The 23,353-nt window shown below is 35.9% G+C and overlaps 4 protein-coding genes across 7 annotated transcripts; 2 read left to right on the forward strand and 2 right to left on the reverse strand.

The window, feature by feature from the left end:
- Positions 1–4,371, forward strand: LOC130717727 (E3 ubiquitin-protein ligase WAV3-like). The gene is made up of 2 exons (XM_057568070.1): positions 1–710; positions 1,988–4,371. Exons 1-2 carry the CDS (start codon positions 501–503, stop codon positions 3,941–3,943), a joined length of 2,166 nt encoding a protein of 721 aa, XP_057424053.1. The 5' UTR covers positions 1–500; the 3' UTR covers positions 3,944–4,371.
- Positions 4,372–7,716: 3,345 nt separating this feature from the next.
- Positions 7,717–10,280, reverse strand: LOC130721286 (uncharacterized). Its single transcript, XM_057572052.1, has 4 exons — positions 10,119–10,280; positions 9,799–9,972; positions 8,235–8,361; positions 7,717–8,153 (listed from the first exon to the last, which is right to left on the reverse strand). Exons 2-4 carry the CDS (start codon positions 9,942–9,944, stop codon positions 8,076–8,078), a joined length of 351 nt encoding a protein of 116 aa, XP_057428035.1. The 5' UTR covers positions 9,945–9,972; positions 10,119–10,280; the 3' UTR covers positions 7,717–8,075.
- Positions 10,281–11,196: 916 nt separating this feature from the next.
- Positions 11,197–14,927, reverse strand: LOC130718946 (BTB/POZ domain-containing protein At5g03250-like). Its single transcript, XM_057569601.1, has 4 exons — positions 14,843–14,927; positions 14,208–14,277; positions 12,242–13,450; positions 11,197–11,925 (listed from the first exon to the last, which is right to left on the reverse strand). The coding sequence occupies exons 1-4, from the start codon at positions 14,899–14,901 to the stop codon at positions 11,410–11,412; spliced, it is 1,854 nt and encodes a 617-aa protein (XP_057425584.1). The 5' UTR covers positions 14,902–14,927; the 3' UTR covers positions 11,197–11,409.
- Positions 14,928–16,733: 1,806 nt separating this feature from the next.
- LOC130717040 (uncharacterized) lies at positions 16,734–22,703 on the forward strand. 4 transcript variants are annotated; one of them, XM_057567137.1, is made up of 9 exons: positions 16,734–17,165; positions 17,658–17,704; positions 17,829–17,950; positions 18,062–18,141; positions 18,258–18,319; positions 19,599–20,546; positions 20,639–20,758; positions 21,087–21,539; positions 21,628–22,703. In XM_057567137.1, exon 9 carries the CDS (start codon positions 21,952–21,954, stop codon positions 22,609–22,611), a length of 660 nt encoding a protein of 219 aa, XP_057423120.1. In that variant the 5' UTR covers positions 16,734–17,165; positions 17,658–17,704; positions 17,829–17,950; positions 18,062–18,141; positions 18,258–18,319; positions 19,599–20,546; positions 20,639–20,758; positions 21,087–21,539; positions 21,628–21,951; the 3' UTR covers positions 22,612–22,703. The 4 variants fall into 4 exon arrangements, with proteins under 4 accessions (XP_057423120.1, XP_057423119.1, XP_057423118.1 ...); XM_057567136.1 differs by having other exon boundaries at positions 19,599–19,732; XM_057567135.1 differs by having other exon boundaries at positions 20,639–20,994; positions 21,628–21,952.
- Positions 22,704–23,353: the final 650 nt, after the last annotated feature.

Here is a 23,353-nt window from a genome sequence, read left to right on the forward strand (position 1 = left end):
AAACAGGTCAAAATCCTATGCAGACAAGCCATTGTCCAAGTCCATGGCCGCCAACAAAACCAACACCAACAACGTCAACAACAACAGCATCTAGATTCTAGAGTTCATACATCAACATCTGAACAATTAATACCACATTTTACCACCAACCAAACTTCCCTCCCTCCTTTTTCTTTCACAGAATCAACCAAGCATTCAAATACAACCAAGTAGTACTACTATGCTCTATCATGCTATTGCTATGCTCTATTAGTATTGATTGATTATTCTCTTCTCTTCTCTTCTCAACCACCATGGTTATTCATTATTCGTTCAATGAAATGAAAAATCCTTCTACCTCGGTTTCCGTGCACCATTTCTACTTTTCATAAAACCCCATTTCCTCTCTCTCTTGCTCTCTTATTCCAAGGACTCTCAGATAACCAAAGCTGCAATCTTTTCTTCATTTGAGATCTGGGTTTTGCTGGGTGGAGCTTGGTTTTTCAGGGTTCTGCTTAAAAATGGGAAGCAAATGGAAGAAAGCTAAGGTGGCTTTAGGTCTCAATCTTTGCATGTTTGTTCCCAGAACTCTAGACGACGAATCGCCGCCGCCGTCCACGGTGGTTTCTGAGAGGTTGTCGGACGCTTCTCTGCTCTCTTCCCGGCAAACCACGCCGGTGCAGTCTTTCAACGGCTTGAAGCTGTCCAAAAGTAGCAGCAAATCTTCCAAGGTTTGTGTCTCTTTTGGATTGTCCACTTGTTGTTGTTTCTTACTGTTCTTTGTTTTTTGTTTTTAATGTTTTGATAAGCTTTGTTTTGCTTGGTTGCTTGGAAAAATTAATTGAGCAACAGATTTTACTTTGCTAAAAATGGGTTCAGGTTAAAATTTGTGACATTGAAGATATTTTTTGGAGTGTTTTGTGAAGAAGGGTTTAATTGTTTTGGCAGATTTTGTTACTACTTCAGGGCACTATTTAGGCCTCTGACATATCATGTTTTCTTGATTTTCTTAACTCAACAAGAGTTTAATTGAGAACAAACTTGCATTTTGCTAATTAATGTGTGGTTGTGTTATTTGAATTGAGGGAGTAATGTGAAATGAGTTTGAATGATTCAGGAGCTAAGTTACAAGTAGGGGTTGTTTTCAGGGACCAAAATGCCATTTTACTCTTCTAATTCCGTCCATTGATTTTATTTTTATGTCTCTTTCAATTGTATTGCAACATGGGTAATTGATAGATTGATATGTTTTGTTGACCATTCCAACACTGTATCCTTATTTAATTTTGAAGTTTTGTGAGATGAATTCTGATTTTGACCTGCCTTAAGCCGGCATGATTGTTTTTGACATGCTTCAATGCCGCATCTTGTGGATAAGATTTTCCTTTTTTTATTTTTTTCTTCCTTTCTATGGGCTCTGCAGTGTTTATCTATTTATTTTTTTAAAAGCAATTATGATATGATGCATAGTTGGCTTGTTCATTGAGTCAAAGTCATATTAGCAGTTTTTGACGACTAAGGTCGAACTCATTTGTTGAAAATTTGATTTGTATGAGTGGAATATCTTTGGACTAGTGTAAACGATGCTTTAATCCCTTTGCCTGACTAGGCAACATGATTAGATGTTTTACCATCCCTCACAATCTCAGTATGTGTAAAGCTTATTGTTAATAGGAGATCATATGATTGATAGTTAAGTCTTCTTTTTGCAATATGACAGAATAAAAAAAATATAGTATGAGAATGAGGAAGCGTTTTCTTCTATCCGTCTAAGAATATTTAAGTATAAAAATACTTAAGGTTGGCAGAGTGCTCTCATCCAGGTTCCTAGCCACTGTTAAATGCACAAATCGAGTAGAAATAGTGATATTCAATTTGTGTATTTATTCACTGTGTCTATATGGAATCTGGTAATGAATTATTTATTTTCATGTAGTCAGAACAACTGTAAAATTATTTACATTGAAGTATCAATGTTCTTACAAGCTTTTATTTTTCAACCATTCAGCAAACCTGCTCAATATGCTTAAACAAAATGAAGCAAGGATCTGGCCATGCTATATTCACTGCAGAATGTTCACATTCATTCCATTTCCACTGCATTGCTTCAAATGTGAAACATGGAAACCAAATATGTCCAGTGTGCAGAGCAAAGTGGAAGGAAATACCCTTATCCGGCGCCAGTTTGGATCCTATCCAGGGAAGGGTTTCACCTAGTCCTATAAATTGGCCCCAAAATGACGCTTTGATGGCTGTGGTCCACCGCCTACCTTTACCCCATCCTCGCCGAGATTTGAATAGGAGGCATATTGTGCCACTTTATCAAGCTTCTGAACCAGGTGTATTCAATGACGATGAACCCTTGAATCATCAACCTCAACCTGCATTACCTGAGAGAAGCACTTCAGGTAAGAGTACTGAAGATACTGATTCTGTTCGAGCAATGGAGATTAAAACGTACCCCGAAGTGTCAGCTACTCCACGGGCCAAAACTCACTCTAACTTCACAGTTTTGGTTCATCTCAAAGCTACTGCTGCTGCAGCTGCCGAGAGACAAAACCTTAGTAGAAACCAGGCTAGCTTGACACAGATTTCTCAGACACCGCGTGCCCCTGTTGACTTGGTCACTGTGCTTGATGTCAGTGGTAGCATGAGTGGAACTAAGCTTGCGCTATTGAAAAGAGCCATGGGGTTTGTTATACAGAATCTAGGCTCTAACGACAGGCTCTCTGTTATTGCTTTCTCTTCCACGGCTCGCCGCCTCTTTCCACTATCTAGGATGACCGATTCTGGACGGCAACTGGCATTACAAGCTGTGAATTCCTTGGTTGCTAATGGGGGTACCAATATTGCTGAAGGGCTGAGAAAAGGCACTAAGATAGTAGAAGACCGAAAAGAAAAGAATCCAGTTGCCAGTATCATACTGTTGTCTGATGGGCAGGATAATTACACTGTCAGTGGCTCCGGAACTGACCAACCTCAACCGAACTACCATTTGCTTGTGCCTAATTCAATCAGTGGCCGTGATAATTCAGGATTTCAAATTCCGGTGCATGCTTTCGGATTTGGTGCTGATCATGATGCTTCATCAATGCACTCAATTTCAGAGATCTCCGGTGGCACATTTTCTTTCATCGAGACTGAAGCTGTGTTGCAGGATGCATTTGCACAATGCATTGGAGGACTTCTGAGTGTTGTTGTCCAGGAGCTACAAGTGGGAATTGAGTGTGTACACCCAAGCCTCGGTCTTGTCTCACTTAAAGCAGGAAGTTACCCGAGCCGGTTGGTAGCTGATGGCCGCAAAGGGTTTATTGATGTTGGAGACTTGTATGCTGATGAAGAGAGGGATTTTCTTGTTTCTGTTAATGTCCCTGCTACTTCAGGCAATGAAACATCATTGATAAAGGTCACGTGTGCTTACAAGGATCCCTTGACTCAAGAAATAGCAGTGTTAGAAAGTGAAGAAGTGAAGATTGAGAGGCCTGAAATAGCTGGACAGGTTGTGATGTCACTTGAAGTGGACAGACAGCGCAACCGGCTCCAAGCAGCTGAGGCAATGGCCCAGGCACGTGTTGCAGCTGAACAGGGAGACCTAACAGGAGCAGTGTCAATCCTTGAAAACTGTCGGAAGACGCTTTCTGAGACCGTATCGGCCAAATCTCATGACCGTCTTTGCATGGCGTTGGATGCTGAACTAAAGGAAATGCAGGAACGAATGGTGAGTAGGCATGTGTATGAAGCATCTGGAAGAGCATACATACTTTCCGGATTGAGCTCACACTCATGGCAACGAGCAACTGCAAGAGGCGATTCCACGGATCAGTCGAGCCTTGTTCAGGCTTATCAGACCCCATCAATGGTTGAGATGCTTACTCGATCTCAGGCCATGCTACTAGGTAGTCCATCAGGTCAGAGGTTTCTCCAGCCACTGTTGTCATTGAGATCACAACCAAGCCCAAGGTAGTCCAACAGGGATTTTGTGAAAATCATCTTCAAATTAACAATTGCAAGTGATTTTCTCTTTTTGGCTAAAGGGGAGGGGGGGTGTTGAACAGGAGATAAATGGAGATTTCATTGAGCTGTGATTTTGTTGTCTAATATATTATGTATAAATGAAATAAGAGTTGAGGAAAGGGTGGAGGGTTTACTTACAACCAATGGAGAAAAGGGCAGTAGATAGGATGTTACTACATTATGTTTCTTCTGTTTTTGCGGGGTTGAAGGTTTTCTTTTGTTTCCTCTGATGATGTTTTTGGGGGGTGGTGTACATACAGAAGAAATGCCTTTTCTTATTAAATTCGGGGGACATCTGGGTATAAAGTTTGTAACTGTGAAAATGGTTGGGATGATCTGATCAATCAATATAAATATGGGTTTTCAATTCTTTCAGAAGTTGTTTACGAGTAATTTGCCTTTTTTGCATGGTTCCATCACTATAGGCATGAAAAAAACCATCTGAATAAAGGAGAACGGTTGTGCCATATTTTTACTGCATTTTACAGCAATTCCACGGCTACATCGCAGCCATTTCAAAGCTAATTCACAGCTAAGAAGCCAATTCCATTGGTAATTCTGCAACTAAATATCAAGATACTTAAATAACAGTAACCAACATAGTCCAGATACCTCATGCAAACTCAGTGTCCTATTACATCTCAATTTACCAACAAAAATGCTACATTGACTAATGAAAAATACATAAACAACTCTATTGGATCTCGGGTTAAAACTTTCATTTGTTAAGAACCTAACAAACAACTCATTAGTGAAAAAGATGAGCCAAAGAAGAGATTACAACTTAAAGAAACACTTAAAACCAAATACATCCCAGTTATTATTCATGAAAGATTCAACAACATACCATGTAAGGATAACTCTCTCGAGGCAGTTCAAAATTTCAGCCACTGCATCATCCTTGGTGTCATTAGCAAAATAGCAACCAAATTATTGAATGCAGGAAGCGCCCTCTGTTGTTCACAGCCACTTCTGTTATCCTCGGCCAAAACGGTTTATGTGTCCATCTTTGCATCATAAAAAATCACAAGGACAATCAGAAAAATCTTTGAACACCAAAATCACACTGAGGTAGAATAGAGAGTGACAATCCTACACAGATGCACAACCCTCACAAGTCACAATCTAACCTGCGATTCACAACGGAGAACTCAAATTCCAAGAGATGGAGGACAAAATCGCAGAACCGATGATATGAGTGAGAATAATAAGTACCTTAGGCTTGAAAGCGCAGAACGAAGAAGAATGACCAAAACAAATGAAACCAGTAGATGATGAATGCGCAGAACAGAACTAAGCAATATCATATCTCATTAATTTATACAGGCAATATCACTCAGGTACCTGGGATGTGTAGAATGATATCCTGGAAAAGCACAGACTTTTTAGCACTTAGTATGCTCCTAATTTTATGGTATGACTTAACTGCAGGGAAGAGCACAAACTTTTATTGCTGGTGCACAATCTTAATCTGATTTGCTAGTTGCTATCACCTATAACTATAAGTCAATTGACTTGTGAGTGAAATACTATTTTAGCTTGCTGTTAACAACTCTAAATGCCATTGCTTAATTTACCATATAATTAAGACATTGTTTCAAGGTTAGTTGATTACATCCATAATATACATGTATATAAGGCCTCCTTTGCCTCAACAATTTCTGTACCACATTCCCATATATTTATTTATATATAGGATCGGCTATAGGAGAATATACACAGAATGGGATAGGGAAAGAGTGAGAAAAAAGAGGGTGTCATAAGCTATAATGAACAATTCTATAGTTTAAGGACATAAATAGTAAATAAGCATTTATTTAGTTATTTACATATCTTAATTTAATTCATGAAGATGCAGCATTTCAATCTCATCTCATTGGGGGGGAATCAACATATAACATCTCATCTATAATATCAAGTCGGCAGACATGATTCATAATTTGCAGTTAATAGGACGAGCACAAGTGATTCAAGTTAAATATTATAACTAAAATAGCAGAAAACAACATATCAAATCCAAATCTCATAGTTTGTTGGATGCAAACCAAACTAAACATAAACAAACATGCACCAAACCATGGTGGAAAATAAAAGAACTAGAAAGATGGATTCCAAAAGCAACATTGTATATTTGTCTCCCAACATAAGCTCAGCACACAAAAGAAGCATTAGCATGTTGGTGTTGATTGCAACAGAGTCCAGGTATTGCTCCAAGTTTTTCCATAGCCTTTTGAGCAAGCTCCAAGTTTGAAACCCGATCACGAGTCTCGTCAATTACATCGAGTATTGCATTGGTAAAAGCCCCATATAATGCGTGGTCAGGAGAAGTGGTGATTCCCTTTGGTGGGGGGAAGAATAACTCAGATACATAAGATTGATCTGTGGTAAATGAACCCTTTTCAGAGGAAAGTTGGTTTTCCTCTTCGGAATCGGAAAACAACACTATTGAACCAGTTTTTAAATAATGTTCTTTCTCCTTCCTGGTTAAGTCACATAAAATTGCGGGTTCAAAATCCTCATCTAATGCCTCTAATGCCTCTTCTTCTTCCTCTTCTTCCTGGTTGGTGGCAGCGTTTTGATCAGAGGAGTCTTCTTCCACTTTATCCTGGTTGGTGGCGGTGTTTTGATCAAAGGAGTCTTCTTCCACTTTTTCCTGGTGTAGTCTGTTTGTTCTGTTTTCTTTCTTGACTTCTGTAACAAAAAAATGGAAGGATCTTTTGATAGTTTTTTAATTAGTTTTGGTTATTTCGCTAGTCAAAACCATTCATGTTTCTTTGTGTAACTTTGTTTTTAAGAAAGTTGAATATGAGAGTTTGAATGATCCCACTTTTAAATTTTCTTTCAAAACTCATGCAGCTAACTGTATAGTTTAGCAAAATTGTTCATTTCTGGGTTTTGTGGTGTAAAAAAAATACATAAACTTTTTCCCTGACAAAATATGTTGATGTATTGAGTGGTCCTAAAGATTTGTGATTTTTTAACGCTTTTTTCACCCTGCATCAAAATCCAAAAACCATCAATGAACTTGAATAAAGAAGAAGGAAATCCTAGTTAGTGCACTGTACAGGACTAGCAACATTTCTAGATCATAGATGAACCTTTCAAAATCACTTTTTATGTATAAAAGCTACTTTTAGCATCTTCTTCTATTATCACTTCTTCCCTAATGTGAAAATCTATCAGATTGATAGATTTCCAAACACACATTTATCAGGGATTTGGATTCAAATTTAATTGCTGGCTTCATACATTTATTGCAGAATATTTTGCTCTCAAATGTAGTCACTTGTTAGCTGCTACCCGAAGAACTACTATTGAATTTAGTTATAATATTTCATTTCTGCTGTCATGAATTTGGAAGGTGGATGCTAATGTGCACTAATCCCCCTTCAAGTTTTCCTCACAAATAATAAGCAACCATGTCTTAGAAAAGCATTTGCCTACCGTGTTCGCAGTTCAGACATTAGAACCATGTTTAACTAGAGATGACCTGGTGAATCATAACAAAGAAACCTTCTTATAATTGAACTAAAGTATCCTCTGATACTGCTTACCATTTTCAACAAGACAACACAAAACTAGTGGTGAATCACATCAAATATATAAATATGCCCATTTCTATTAATCAGCATTGTCATAATCACCTACACCATTACAAAAATGTTTCTAATGCCATTTCAAATAATGCTACAAGCAATTTTCGAGTCAAAACTAAAATGAATCTTGTTCAGTTGTAACTGCAAGAGGACTCCATTAGCACTATTTTATCGTTATAACAAGTTAAAACATGGCAATAAACATTTACACATTTTTCACCCTTATTATAAAGTAGAACCAAGCATGTACATTTTGCTGTTTACAGTCCAGTACTTGGAAATCCTTGATACAGAAAAATTCCAGACTCAAGAATTTATCTTGACTTCCTCTCTCATAATGTCATACATAGTCAAAAGGCAAAGTACTAAAGACGCACGTTGATAATACCTTCACTTGCGGGATGAAAACCAGCTCTTACTTCCTTAAATTTGATTTTGATACATGTAGAATTGTGACAAAAGTTTATTCAAGTCCACAGCTCTAATCTAGTTTCTGTGGCTTTCATTTGGTTTAGGAATTTTCTTGTACTCATAGTCGTTAATGTCCACTTTTTGTTGCAAAACCTGCGCAACGAGAAATAAAAATTGAACCATAGAACTTCGTGATCACATTACATCAAGTTGCTAATGAAAGAGAGAACATACCTTTAGCTCATCCTCCAATGAAATCTTTTTTGGCTGGTATGCATCCACTGGCCCTGTTCTAGACAAGGCTTTTCTTGCTTCAATGATTTCCCATTCCTGATCATCTTTCACCTTTGCAATATCCTTACTGGATGGACACAGTTAGATTATAATTTAGAATGAGGATGGAGCAAAACAAGATGAACATTGGAAAAAAGAATGGATAGGTAAAACATAAAACTCCTTACATAAATCCCTAAACACTAAACTCAGAGGTTAGTCACAAGCCAAGTCAAACTAATTAAACTATGAAACTTAATACCAAACTGAAAGTACAGCAAAATAAACTTGGATGTTTAAGAAAAAGATAAAACAAAAAACTCCAAGAAGATGAGCTAAGCTTCGGCCTATTATTTACATTTATTCCATTTGTTATTCCCCGTCCCCATTTACATCAATTCCCAAAGTAATTTTGCAAAAGATTAACAAAACAGGGAATTTCAATCACAAACAATAACGGCAACAAAAGCCTTAATCCACTAAGTGAGGTTGGCTATATGATCATACTACACCATTGAACTCGATTAAAAACCAGAATTTGAGAGCTATTATTGATGATGAGATCATTTTTAACAATATCTTCCAATGTTCTTTTTGGTCTCCCTCTACTCTTCTTCACAAGACTAGAGACCATGTTATCGATTCTTCTCATGGGTGCCTTCAAAGGTCTTACATGTCCATACCACCTTAACTGATTTTTCGTCAGCTTCTCCACGATAGGCACCACCCCAATATCTCATCTTATACAATCACCGCTTATCTTATCCTTTCTAGTGTGACCACTCATCCATCTTAACATTCTCATTTCTGCTACTCCAACTTTTTTCTCATGTAACCAACCATGAAGATATTTGTAAATATTTTTTTTTGGAAGGAAAACAGAAGCTGCCTGATGCGGAGCCTGGAGAAGAGCCCTTAAACAAATTAAAGTAAAAAAAAAAATTGGACCATTAACAAACCTATCCTACTTCAGTGATAACCTCCTTCTGTAGTACAAATGAAGCACAATAACAGCATGAAATGCTCGCTCCAAAAAAATTGTTGCATTTCATGGCAAAAAAGTTCACCTGTTTTCATAAATAATGGACCTGAGTTTGCAGTTTTTCACAACAATCAGGTTTCAGGACTACTATTATTTAAAAACATTTCCAGGCCAACCAAACTCTATGCCCACAATGTTGTACGTAAAGTGCATTCCTCCTGGTTTCAAAAACTAAATTTTCATGTCCGGCGCTATTGAAGTTTCAAAACCATTCAATTCATTAGTCAAAGAACTTGCCCCCTTTGCTGCAATGTACTCACACTCAATGGCCATCTGTATCACTGTTGCACAGAAGCATTTGGCTTTGAACAAATTGTATATATTGTTGCAGATAAGATATTTGTAAATATACATTATACAATCCATTAACTCAATTTGTTATTCTACCCCATTGCCTGTTTGATCTTCTAATATAGCTTCTTTTTACCTAGCAATTGAAAAAGGAATTCCAGCAACTAAAGCATGGGCTATGGAGAAACCTACCTTCCTTGCAAGAGATGAGCAAGGCCAAGAGAGCCAAGGACAGTAAGAGAGATCATAGGAAGACCATATCTGACAAAAGGGCTTTTCCTGCCCCATCTTTTGAATGAAGTAGCTGGATTCTGACTCTGATGAACTGTAGAAGTCATTGGGTTTGTTTCAATGTTCAAATTACGCCTGAAATGAGTGATGAACCAAACAAACCAGTGAGAATATAGCTTGAAATTCAATGACCATTTTCATACGCATTCTATCAAACATGTAAGGTGCATAAAAACAAACAGAAAAAAAAGCAGATTCTATAGCACATAAACAGAACAAACCTCAGTCACAGATAGAGACAAGCTATGAGATATAACAGATTCACACGGCGACAGAGGTAAACCGGAGAAAGATGGGTCGAGAATTGCAGGCGGTGCTGGAGGAACAAAGAATGTTTCAACTAATAGAAATTTTTACCCTAAACTAATGGGAGTTTTTGGTCAACAAAATAATAGTAACTTGTTTTTTTGCAAATAAAACATTTTTTTTCATTACATGTTAATTTTAGAACGGAAAGAAAACACCTTCAGACATGTCGGCGAGGATTTTACTAGTTAATGGTCAATGGTAAAAACTTATTATTCCTCTAGGCAACCATCTTTAAGAAAAAAATAAATGAACCCTTAACTCGCCACCATCATTGCGGCAACTAAATCATTAATTAAACCTGCGTTGCCTTGAGAATGGTAATGAAAATGAAAATATCAATTTTCCTTCATCTCCATTTAATTTATAATTGCATATTTTTCTTTAGAAAAATGATAAGCCAATGTGATATTAATTTGATGCCATATCATACAATTATTTGTTAAATAATTTGCTTTTATCATCTGCCATATGAAGCCTCCATCATGTGAAAAGAAACTATTGAAGTTAGTATGATATTATGTGTTATTCAATGTTCTTCATCTACCATGTTTAGTAATTATTTGATGGTGTCTGCTTTGCTTTCTGCAAGGTATATTGTGCATGCACAGTACCTAGAAGGGGTTTTCTTTCTCTCAATAAATATGAATACAAGTTAGAACACATAAAAAAGTAAAACACTTAAATTAACACCAAATGCTTAAGAGCATGTGTGTTTAGATTCAAGTAGAGATCAACTTGAAAGCACATTCAATTCAATGAAAGTAAGATATTTCTTTCACGTTTACTCTATTTGAATTTGTGTTTTTCAATTGTCTCATAATAAGTGTAAAGTGTAAACTGAAAACCAAAGCACACTAACTAACCAAGGACTTATGAAAAAGTTTAGAGGCAAAAATGCCAAATCTCCCAACTTAATGGAAGAAATCAGTTCACAGATTGTGAATCTAGAAACAGAAGTTCTCATGAGAGAAATTACTGGAGTAACACAAGTTATAATAGAATGAATGCTTCAAATTGTCATCTAAACATAAAATTAAGAGGGAGTTATAACAAATTAGCTATAGTCATTTATGCTGAGCAAAATGACCTAGCCAAAAGGGAAATTGCATCAAAGTTCTATGAGAAATTAAAGAGGAAACTAAGAGGGTGTTCAAACTTCAAACTTAAAAAGAAAAGAAAAACATTTCAAACTCTTCAAGCCTTTCACTTCACTGCCAGGTCTGCCAAAGCATTTTCTTCTACCTGTGCTGGTGAAATCTTGGACTTCCTGCAAGGCTTGGAGACTTTCCCATTAGAGGGCTTAGGAATCAACCTGCAACTCAATTTCCTGAGAATCATGTTCCAACTTCCCTTATTAGACTTCATCATTTTCTCCAATTCATGCTTCATGGTCAAGCACTCCTTCTCAAGCTCAGAAACTCTATCTTTCATGTTGTCAAATGCCAAGACAGGGTTTGGTGGTGTGTTCCCATCAATATTCCTCAGCAGAGCAAGGTTTCCACTCAGGTTCTGTGTGTTTTCAAGGTTTTCAGAAGTAAAAAACCAACCAGCTACAGAGGTTCTGAGCTTCAGCTGTTCAAAGAACAGGACTTGGACAACAACTCTAAGTGGGAGCCTCTCATTTTGGGCTGCATGGGTGCTGGCTTCCAAAGACAGCTTCTGGCAATTCATGAGCCTGCAGATTTGTTCCTTCTCTGAGTCTGTCATCCAGGGATGAGTCTGAAAATTGAGAAATCCATTAAAGTCTTTCAAAGATAAACATTGATTCTACTTTTCTTGATCATCTGGCTTACTTTCAATATCAAAATGGTCCATGCCACTTATGTCAAGCACAAAATTTGAGTGTACAATTACATGTTAAATAAATATATAGACATTTAGTAGTATACATTTTTTGCTGATGTCCAGTGGGAAACTCATCCACATACTTTTTTAATATTTTATTAATGTGATATTGAACTTTTCATAAACATGTTAAGTATAACAAAACATTAAGTGCACACAGAAAGCAAATCAAAGATCTATTTTTTTGTACCTTGAGATATATATCAATTGCACGGTATATACCATCATCCAATGTCCTGGCATAATCAGGAACTAGAGCAGCAAGTGATTGAAACTTTGGCAGCTTCAAGTTAACATCAGGTGCCACTTCTGCTAAATAACCATCCATCAATTCAGCCACTTTTGCCATTGGACTCAAACGTTGAGGACCTGCAACTAATCTCCTCTCTTCCTCTATATCATTAGAAGTTGAATCAACATCATCATGATCCACAATCATGAAATGATCAAGCATTCTCTGGACACAATCAATGTCATGAAGAGTCTCCATTGAGTAGCCAATGTTTGGAATCAAAAGATCTTCCAAATCAGCTTCATCTAATTGGGAACCAATCCTTTTCTCTAAGCTTGCACAGCAAGATGAGCTAGCATACAAAGCCATTGCTGTTCTCAAACTCCTGAGTAAAAACTTGGTTGGTGTTAGCCCCTTTTCATTTGGAAGCAACTCCACCATTTCTTCAATGAGATTCCTCTGATCAGCTTCAGAAAGAGATGACTTAGAAGAATTAGCAGAGGAAGATGAGTTTCCATTGTTCAAGGAGGGGATATGCTTCTTTGCATAGTAAACAAGGGAACCAGCAATTCTTCTAGGCTTCATGTGTCTTGCAATAGCACCAAGCATGAATCTCTTATACAATGGCAAGCTAAGAGAACACACATCCTCAAACCACCAATCTTCACCTGTTGTTTCCTTTGATGTTAGGCTTATTCCATTCCACAGATCTCCATGATCCTCTGGACTCTGAACAATGCTTGTTGGACCTGAAGAGATTGGCAAAATAACAAGACTTGGATCTGCAGCTTTCAGCACCAGAGAGTGGATGCTTCTAGAAGTGATGTGAAGCTCTTCAGCAAAAGGTAAGACCTCTTCACATGTTTTAAGAGCCTTGAGTGTGTCAGTCCAGTATCCATATATGTGGTTAAGGAAATTTTCAGTTTGTATGATCAGGTTCCCTTCACCATAGTCCTCACTCATTTGAAGGTAATCAGATGCACATCTTAGGATAACTACATTGGATGGAGTTAACTCCATTTTGACACCATAACAGAACTTAGCCACAAGCAAAAAGGCCTTTGCTCCACCTGGTAGGTCATGAAGCTCCAAAACAGATTTTTCATTCTCACTTGATAGATCTTTCATGTAACCTTCTAGTACTTTGCTTCTTGATATCAGTGGAAACTGGTGACACAGCAAGAAAATGGTTAAGAACATGCATTATGGCAAGTAATAACAAGAAGTAAATATGTTAAGGACATGTCGTGAGGATTGAATTAAGTGCATGTTTGGATACATAGTGAAAACCCCGGTGAAGACAGAATTGTGGTGGACAATCACAGAAGCTAAGGGAAGTTGTTTCTGTCCACCGTGATTTTGGCTTCCCTGTATATCTAAACATGCACTAAATCTAAAAATCACAAGAGGCTTGTACCATCAAGGGGACTGAAAAATGATAAGAAAAGCTTCTCCAAATTATCTTTAGGACCTGCTATTGAATATTGTTTATGCACTAAATCTAAAAATTACAAGAAGCTTGTACCATCAAGGGGACTAAAAAATGATAAGAAAAGCTTCTCAAAATTATCTTTAGGACATGTTATTGAATATTGTTTCATCTATTTTCACAAAACTTTGAAAAATAAAATAGTAGTATAAATTGTCACTAGAACAAAATCAACAAGGTTAAATAAAAAGAAAAAGGAGAAGCTATAACTCTTCAATGCATTGAAACATCTATACTTTCACTCTTCCATTATTTGAATTGACACACCATTTATGATTTGTTGTTTCTCAATCTCCTTGTTAGCATCCCAAATCTCATAGAAAGCACAATGTTCTCCACTTGTTATCCATTAAATTTAACCAGGATATCTAGAGATATTATTATTAGACAGCAATAGTATAAATCATGAAAAACTCTTGGCAAAGGAAAACACACCTTGTGCAGATGGAAGGATGTATCACCAATTTCAATAATAACATCACTTGGAAGTCCACTTTGGCAGAGCCTAGAGATGAGGAAGTGACAGTCAACAAGGTTAAAGGTACACCATAACTAGATTTTACTTATGAAATATGATAAAGTATGCATAGAATAGATAAATACTGTTGATACAACATGTTTAGCAAATCAACTAGCTCCATCTATTGCAACAGACCAAGAATTAGTAGAATGTAATTGAACTTTTATGATTCTGAGATTTTTAACCCAATTAAACAACATATAGAATAAAGCATTTTTTCCATCCTAGCCATCTTGCAATGACTTGGAAGAAAGCTCTCCAATATAGGTTTTTTTTTTTTTTATAGGCAAAGAATTTATCAAAGGGACTACAAGGGGTACTCCAAACCCAAAAAACAAAGAACACAATTCTGCAAAATAAGGAAAAAACAAAAGGGAGAAAAAACATTACAAAGTACCAATATAACAAAGAATAACCAAATCCTTCAAACTTTGTTTTAATCCAGTGCCATAGACCTCCACTTGATTAAATCCAACACAGTTTGTAAGAAAAAACAGAAACCCAATCATGTTATGCTTCATGCAACAATCAAAAGTCAGAAACAACTTACCAACTTTCGCCATAGAGGTAGAACATTTCAGACTTGGATCCCAGCTTCATGGATGCCATAGTTGTTACTTAATTAGCATCAAAGTGTACCTTCGAAGAAAAATAAAGGGTGGTGACAATTAATAATGCTAACTGTTCCAATTGTTCTCTGTTTCTATTTTGGGACTAAGTGAGCTTTTACTTCTCTCTCACTTACATGCAATGTATTAAGTTGTGTGAATGAAGAAAGTGGGCACGTGAATATTAACCCGAGTCTAAAGGGGGAAATCTAGGAAGAAGAATAGGCAATGTGTTGAGAGATTCTCCATGGAGGTTGTTATAACAATTTCCTTTTAGATAGAACTTTTTTTTATTAACACACTATCTTCTTGGAATGTGACAAGTATCTATCTATATGATTCCATTATTACCAGTTCTCTTACATTTTTAGAACAAGAATTGCGACAAGTTTTCATATCTGTAGCCAGGGACTAGTCATAGCATAATTGTGCTTAATTATTGTATTTATATTATGTGATATAATCTTGTTCACATAATAAAAAAATTTAGTTTTTATCCACACGTTATTAGAATTGCTTGAATCATGAAAACTAAAACTAATACATTAACTCTTTTTTTTTCAAAAATCAAACAGCAACTTTATTAAGTGGAAACGGGCATAGAAGTCAATACATCAACGTGTAGAGATGAATGTAGAAGCTAATACATCAGTATAGAAGCCAATATATTAAGTTAATTATTAGTTAAATAATTATTATTCATATATAGTATACTATTTGGTACATAAGTATTTGAACCTACATATATAAATATGAATGTAGAGATACATGAATTTGTAGATACACTTATGTTGAAACCCATGCGCTATATACATGACGTGATTTTCTATGTAGCTTTATTCATATAAATATTTTATAAATACTAATTATTCAATATACGTACAAATTATAAGTTTTAAAGAAATTAGAAGTCTCTGTCAAAAAAGAAATTAAAATTTAATAAAAAATATCAATATATTGTTATATGGCTATTATAAATTACCAAAATTATATTAAAGTGTATTTTTTTAAATAATCCAAATCTGAATATGCACAAATGTAACATTTTCACTCTCATGCATTATATTTTATTTTATAATTTTATATTACTCATAGTTTATTCTTAGTTCATCTAAAAGTTGTTATACGTACGAGCTGCCTGGTTGCCCTCCCAAATTCAATGAAGTTTATGCAAACACCGTACCTAACCTTGTGGATGCCTTCACTAGTAGCCTTAAACCTCAACAAGCGTACTCTTTCTTCTACATGGATTTATCAATGATAAGCAATGAGCCCATATGATGAGACACACGATCTCCCTCGTCATAAGAGTCTTGTATATTGATGGAAGATGATGGATTAAAGGGAATGAACTTCCATTCTATGGATTTTACTAAATGGAGTGCAGTGGAACATAATGAAATCATCTTATTCCATTGTCCCCCTTTATTTTTTTACATCCCAATTTAGTGGTACAAGATGATTATGAAATGACCTCATTATCCTCTAGGCTTTTACCTTTCATAAAAGATAGTTTATCATGCCGGGTTTAAAGACAAGTATAATGAATGAGTACTATAAAGTCTAAACAATGAAGTTACATCTTTATTATATCTATCTATAATCTATCTATCTATCTATAATCTATAATATATATAAAAGCAAAGTTTTGCAGCCTTAGGGGCAAAAAAGTCCTTCAACAATTTATTCCAATGACTATGAGAGCTGGGCATGGATATTTTTGTAAAAAGTTATTTTATTTCACTCAGATTTGATCTCAGCCGTTCATTCATATCAGTTTCACTACATCTTTCATTCAAGGAATTTATTAAATTTGTGAAAGGATTTTCAGTTTCAACAAAATACAGACTCTTCCTTTTCTCCTACTCTCAGCCGTTTCTAGGTTTCAAGTTTGTTTAAAACCTTTCTCTCATACACTGCTTCTCCTTGCTCCAACGATTGCCCTCTAGATCGATTTCCAGCACCTCCTCCGTCTGGAACACCCTCATCATCGGCTTCATCTGCGACTAGGAGCCCCTCGACGCCCTCCTTCTCTACGCCCACGTGAGAGCCGCCACTTCCCCCCACCCACTTCGATTCCTACAGAGAACCCCCAACATATGCCTCGCGGATTTGATTCTTTTGTGGTCGATGGGTTTCTTTGGAGCTCCTTCAAGCCACGTTTGCAATTGAGATATTATGACCCCTTGATTTCTGACGTTTTCACTCGATCAGAAGCATCTTACTGTGAACTGAAGCAATTAACAGTAGTCGCTCACTCTTCAGGTTTCATTCGCAACCCTAACCTTTAGTTTCTCTTAATTGCTTGATTTCCAAAATCTTCCCCTGTGCCCTGTTGGTCTAGATTAGCTTAACTTTGATATAGCTACATAATACAATTTCTTGGACTTTGTTTGCAGTTTTTCAGTAGATTAGGGGAGACTGTTTAGTTTTCAATTTTTCATCATGTGTATCATTTTACAGGTTGGGGACAGCGGTGCTTTTCCTCAAGTGATCAGATTATTTCTCTTCCATTTCTTAATTTTGATATTGCTATAGAATACAATTTCTTGGACTTGGTTTCCTCAAGTGAATTTTTTTATAGCATAGCCATTATCTATACTTGATATTGGGGTAGATAATATATGGTTATCAATCTTGATTTTTTATTAAGAATTATTGTTATCAATCTTGACTGTTTAACTTTTATCTTCTTTCCATTTCAATTTTCATCTATCGACTTTCACAATTTTCTGCCATTTGTTCTTTCCATTTCAGGCGGTGATGAGTGGTGAACTTTGGAAGCGTTATCTTCTTCGACATTGGTATGAACCCTTAGTTATATGCCTTCTTAAATTTTGGTTCTTATGTTTTTACCTTTTGAGATCAAAATGATTTCTTTCTCTTCTGTGGTCCTGAATGTGATATTGATGGCGCACCTGGCGACAGAGTTGCAGCAACGGTTGCAACGCAGCCCCGTCCCCTCTCTGCTGATATGAAATCGGTGTCTGCAGAATTTAATCGCTCATGGATTTGCCTTTGGCCATAGAGGAAGAAGGATCAACTTGAAGGTAACCTACAATTTTATGTACTTCTTTCTTTGGTTTTGATTGATATTATACCTTTTAAAGCTGAATGATGAAAGTGAAATAGATCGATTAACCTTGAGGATGATGACACAGTGAATGTTGAAGCTTTCATCAATGAAACATCATTCTTGGCTAGCAATGGTCAGCATGAAGTACTGAGTTTAAAGTGCAAGGTCTGCTATTCCATGTATTTTTTGTTATTTATATGATTTTCTTCTCTTGATTTTCCTTTGTTTGCATTTGTAGTACATATGTATTGGATCACTTTCTTTTGTTCTTCACAAATCAGGTGCTTCATTCTTCTGTTTGTGCTTCTCTGGGAATTTTCAGAAATCTCCAACTAAATATCAAGTGAGTAAATTTTTTTTATTTGCAGTACATGTTTTGTCCTTCTTCCCTCACTGTGTTTGTTGTTCTTCCCTCTGTGCGTATTATCCTTCACTACTATTGTGTCTGAAATTGCAGCCCTTGCTGCTTTACAGATTACAATTCTGCAAGTGTTTCTCCTCTTTTTGTACCCTTTTTCTTTGACTAAATTGCATGCAAATGTTGGTGCTCTTATTCTACTTCCATATATCTAAATTGAACCCTTTAACCTTATTCTACAGCTTCGTTTTAACCTCTTTTCTTTCTTTTCTTCTAAGTTGAAATCATATAACTATTAAGTCATGCTATTTTTCATTTAACTATTTCTAACTTTTGAAAAATGAGGAGAGCTTTGCTATTGCTAACTACCACTGCACTTGCAATTACTATTCTGTAAGCAAGGTAAAAGAGTAGGAAGAAAGAAATGATTTAGCCAAATAAGACCTGACTTGAAGGTTATCAGCCCCAAGTACCAATTACCATGTTTGGCTGAGATCTACCAAAAAAAAGTGAATGTGAAGAAAAGGCAATAAGACAGATTATTATTGGTCAATGAATGAAGATGCTTGCAGCCTCCAAGCTTCCGCATGTGCTTTCCTTCAGTGCCATTATTATTGACATGAAATTAGGTTTAGGGGCATGGATAGGAATAGACTGCCACCATTGTTGACTGTTTTGGTGTGTTCGGTATTCTGAGATTGATTTGTAGGAAGTAGGCTTTGGCCTCCACTTTAAATGTTTGGAAAGATTTGAGTTGTCATTGTGGATCTACAATAAATATTAAATAGTTATATTTTGTTTCTGACTGTGAAGAGCAGTTTATTATATCTTTCTTTCAATTTTTTAAATTTTGGAGTTCGTTTGTAACTCTCAAACTTATTTCTTCAGTTAAGAGCATTCTTGAAATAAGATAAAAAATATTAAAGCTGTGCAATTGATAGCTGCAAATTTGATTTTGCTTTGCAAATTAAGCTATTGATTACTATATTATGAGTAACTGTGTGAGTAATGGACATATTAAAGTCATAATTTCAGCCTTCAATTGGGATAATTTCAAAACTCAAAACCCGATAAAGTTACAAACACATGCTATATGCAAATTTTGCACTCAGTTTTCTGTAATGTCATGTTCAACATCCAAGGCCAGCATTGGTACTTGATTAATCATCCACAGCCAAATTTTTCCATGGCATTTACTTCAAAATAGTCCTGAAAGCCTGCAGTCTTTTTTGTGCACCATATTTGACAGTTTAATCATCCACAGCCGCAGGGTGACGCTGTTACAGAAACATGCACAACACATTGAAAGAATGAAAGAAAAGTGGTTTCGGAGGTCTCTGTTTCTTCTTCCAGACGCTCTTCAGCTACTCTTAACTTCTCCAACTCATTCACTACAAGGTACTAACTTCCACTAACTTCTGTATTATCACTTGCATTATGTAAACTTTGAATAAACCGTACTACCATTGAGATACATGATTGTTTTCTATTTTATTTTTATCCCAATATATTTTTAATAGATTTGTTTCCTTAACTTTCTAGGTCTTCCAGTGTATCTTTCTAAATTCCTTCCGCTAAATTGTGGAATTATGAAGCTCATATTGTGTTTCTTTGTTTTGTTTTGACTAGCGGATGTGTAACACCATTAAATTATTAGAAAAATTGAAACTGATTGGGGTTGTGCACAAGCAGTAATATGGAGATTAATTGATTAAATTATAACACAAGGGGTTAGCAAAATGATGGAATCTCAAAGGAATTTCAGTGAAGCTTACAATTGAATATTAAAGGTACATAAATTAATAATTTAAATATTTATTACTATCCACTATTAAATCTATTAAAAAGATTGAAGCTGAAGGGGTTGTGCACAGGTAATAATGTGGAAATGATTTGATTAAATTAAAACACAAGGGGTTAGCAAAGTGATGGAATCCCAAGGGAATTTTAGTGGAACTTACAATTGAATATTAAAGGTACATAAATTAATATATTTATTAGTATATTAAAAATTAATTTAATTCTTGCCTTTTGGTCCTTTCTTTGATGTGAGACCCACACTCTTGAGCTCTATATATAGTTACAATAGTATGTGCATAGGCATCAAAACCAGACCTAATATTCTGTCATGGCTAAGTTCAAGAATCCATATTCTGTCATGTGCAACACTGTTCCTCCCTTTGCATTTGCAGTTTTGCACCAGATGAATAGGGTAATGGTCAATTGCTCTTCTTTGTTGATTTACACTCTCTTATATGTTTTCATCTTAATAGTTTCATTTTGGCTCTAATTTACTTGGTCCAGAACTATGGTAAGATTGGTCAAGATGTGGTGGAATACCTACAGCTCCCAGATGATGGAGAATTTCTCCTTACTAACCCATTGGGTGTGAATTTTAGTGGAACTTACAATTGAATATTAAAGGTACATAAATTAATATATTTATTAGTATATTAAAAATTAATTTAATTCTTGCCTTTTGGTCCTTTCTTTGATGTGAGACCCACACTCTTGAGCTCTATATATAGTTACAATAGTATGTGCATAGGCATCAAAACCAGACCTAATATTCTGTCATGGCTAAGTTCAAGAATCCATATTATGTCATGTGCAACACTGTTCCTCCCTTTGCATTTGCAGTTTTGCACCAGATGAATAGGGTAATGGTCAATTGCTCTTCTTTGTTGATTTACACTCTCTTATATATTTTCATCTTAATAGTTTCATTTTGGCTCTAATTTACTTGGTCCAGAACTATGGTAAGATTGGTCAAGATGTGGTGGAATACCTACAGCTCCCAGATGATGGAGAATTTCTCCTTACTAACCCATTGAGTGTGACCAAGGAAGTATCCTTTACTGTGGTGGGCAAAAAGGCTTACCTAATTATAGGATGGTGTGAGCTTCGAGAATTTTATCATTTTTATGGGAACTGTTGGTTCCTTTTTAAACATGTGAACAACTTGAACTTTCGTTTTTCAATATTTGATCCAACATTTGCTGAGGTGAAATATCATGGTTGGCCTGTGACTCTGAAGCAAGAGAATGTTGATATTATGAGCCAGATGTTCCCTGCACCTAAGCAACCAGAAATACCAATGATCTACAAAAATTCAAGTGGTTCTGCTGTTGTGTTTTGGTTTAAAAATAAAAATCCTTCATGTGTGGTAACTCTTTCAAAAACCCAAGCTGTTGGGAGTTATGTGGTGAGCATCACAGAATATTTTTCTATTTGTTCCTTAGTTTCACTGATATTTTTGTATTCATGTTTTGGTGAACTTTTACATTTTTCAGGCCTTACCAGCTAAAATTGCTGTGTCTATTCGTCAATTTGGAGTTTCTCCGTTGAAGCTTCGAGGGCATGTGGGTGATGATGTTACGTGCAAGTTGCTGAGCAAAAACAGGAAGGATGTGAGGATTGGATCAGGCTGGAAGAAATTTTGTACACGTAATGGAGTTCGTGCAGGAGATCTGTGTTGCTTTAAGTTTACAAATATCGCAGAGAGGATTGTTGAAGTGTCTATTGTTTTTGGGTAATTTTATGGGAGTATAATCGGATGGCTTGCTGCTATGTGAAAGTTTAATTTTGTTTCTCAATAATAGTTATGTCAATTCCAAATGGCAGATCGTGCTATTTTAGCTCCTACAAATGAGATTGTTGATAGTTTGAATGAATATATGATGTCATTGTTGCCTGGAGATGAGAAAACTTATTTGAGTGCCGATAACACATGTTCATCAGACATCAATTATGACAGTCAAGATGATATCCATACACCGGAGTTTTTAAACACAATAAACTCTTCAGGCTTGCCTAATCATCTGTTAAAGCTAAAAAAAGGAGCTCCAGTGATGCTTTTAAGAAACATCGACCAATCAGCTGGATTGTGCAATGGTACACGTCTGATTATCACTGAAATGGGCAAATATGTTTTGGAAGGCAAGGTTATTTCAGGAACAAATGCCGGAAAAAGGGTGGCTATACCAAGGTTAACATTAACCCCATCAGATAGGAGAATTCCTTTCAAGTTTCAAAGGAGACAATTCCCTATAGCGCTCTCTTTTGCCATGACAATAAACAAAAGTCAAGGACAATCTCTAAAGAGTGTGGGGTTATCTTTGCCAAAACCGGTGTTTTCACATGGCCAGTTATATGTAGCCTTCTCTAGAGTCACCCATCGTAAAGGATTAAAAATCCTCATTTGCGATGGTGACGACAGTAATTCAAATAGTACTTCTAATGTAGTTTACAAAGAAGTGTTTCGCAATGTAGTGTGAAGAGGATGTTTTTCACAAAAATATTACTTTAATTGTGTGTTTAACTTTTTCTAGATAATCATGTGTATTCAAACTCTACTATATATTTTTACCCTTGCTGATTAATGAATGTTATTTGATTGATAAAACACTTGATATATATTAAGCTTTCAACTGGTCAGTTATTTACCAGCAACGAAACAAATTTGCTCATCATCAGTTCAAACCAATTCACCATATTTAATTAAAAGAAAACATCAGAATTCATAAACTAATTTATTATATCTTTTAATCAATAAAATATATTTAAATCAAGACAAATTTAACAAAAACAACACACAAAAAAAACCAAAAAATGAGTATCCCCGTGCATCGCACGGGTAAAAAGTACTAGTTCTTTTATAAAATGTTTAAATAATGAAGTGATAATACTTAATTCTCTTAAAGTAAACGTCTCGAGTTCGAGTCTTGTAGATATTCCCCGTTTGAATAAAATTCGCTCCAAAATATGATACTTGTAAGCGCAAAAAATTTATGTTCCACCTCACTCCACCATTACAACAGTGGTGAATCATGGACCACCAAAAGGTGTTCAGACATCGATTTTTGTGGCGGTTTAAGACCGCCACAAGTTGCAACCTTGAAAAAAATGCATTTGTTGGCAGTTTCACAATTTTGTGGCGGTTTGTCACAAATATCGGTGTCCAAGGGTGTTTTTACTGAAGCGTGGTTTACTATTTTTTTTTTTTGTTGACTTTTTTGC

The sequence above is a fragment of the Lotus japonicus genome, chromosome 5 (assembly GCF_012489685.1).
Source record: "Lotus japonicus ecotype B-129 chromosome 5, LjGifu_v1.2".
Taxonomy (NCBI): Eukaryota; Viridiplantae; Streptophyta; class Magnoliopsida; order Fabales; family Fabaceae; genus Lotus; species Lotus japonicus.

What these genes read in the sequence shown, in the direction of transcription:
- LOC130717727 (XM_057568070.1), top strand. Translation starts at nt 501, where the DNA reads ATGGGAAGCAAATGGAAGAAAGCTAAGGTGGCTTTAGGTCTCAATCTT. An exon ending in GTAGCAGCAAATCTTCCAAG is followed by an intron (nt 711 to 1,987) that starts GTTTGTGTCTCT and finishes TCAACCATTCAG; the next exon opens with CAAACCTGCTCAATATGCTT.
- LOC130721286 (XM_057572052.1), bottom strand. Translation starts at nt 9,944, where the DNA reads ATGACTTCTACAGTTCATCAGAGTCAGAATCCAGCTACTTCATTCAAA. An exon ending in GCTCATCTCTTGCAAGGAAG is followed by an intron (nt 8,362 to 9,798) that starts GTAGGTTTCTCC and finishes GTGTCCATCCAG; the next exon opens with TAAGGATATTGCAAAGGTGA. An exon ending in CATTGGAGGATGAGCTAAAG is followed by an intron (nt 8,154 to 8,234) that starts GTATGTTCTCTC and finishes CTCGTTGCGCAG; the next exon opens with GTTTTGCAACAAAAAGTGGA.
- LOC130718946 (XM_057569601.1), bottom strand. Translation starts at nt 14,901, where the DNA reads ATGGCATCCATGAAGCTGGGATCCAAGTCTGAAATGTTCTACCTCTAT. An exon ending in TACCTCTATGGCGAAAGTTG is followed by an intron (nt 14,278 to 14,842) that starts GTAAGTTGTTTC and finishes CCTCATCTCTAG; the next exon opens with GCTCTGCCAAAGTGGACTTC. An exon ending in CAATTGATATATATCTCAAG is followed by an intron (nt 11,926 to 12,241) that starts GTACAAAAAAAT and finishes CTCAATTTTCAG; the next exon opens with ACTCATCCCTGGATGACAGA.
- LOC130717040 (XM_057567135.1), top strand. Translation starts at nt 20,911, where the DNA reads ATGGCTAAGTTCAAGAATCCATATTATGTCATGTGCAACACTGTTCCT. An exon ending in TTTTGCACCAGATGAATAGG is followed by an intron (nt 20,995 to 21,086) that starts GTAATGGTCAAT and finishes TACTTGGTCCAG; the next exon opens with AACTATGGTAAGATTGGTCA. An exon ending in AAGCTGTTGGGAGTTATGTG is followed by an intron (nt 21,540 to 21,627) that starts GTGAGCATCACA and finishes TACATTTTTCAG; the next exon opens with GCCTTACCAGCTAAAATTGC.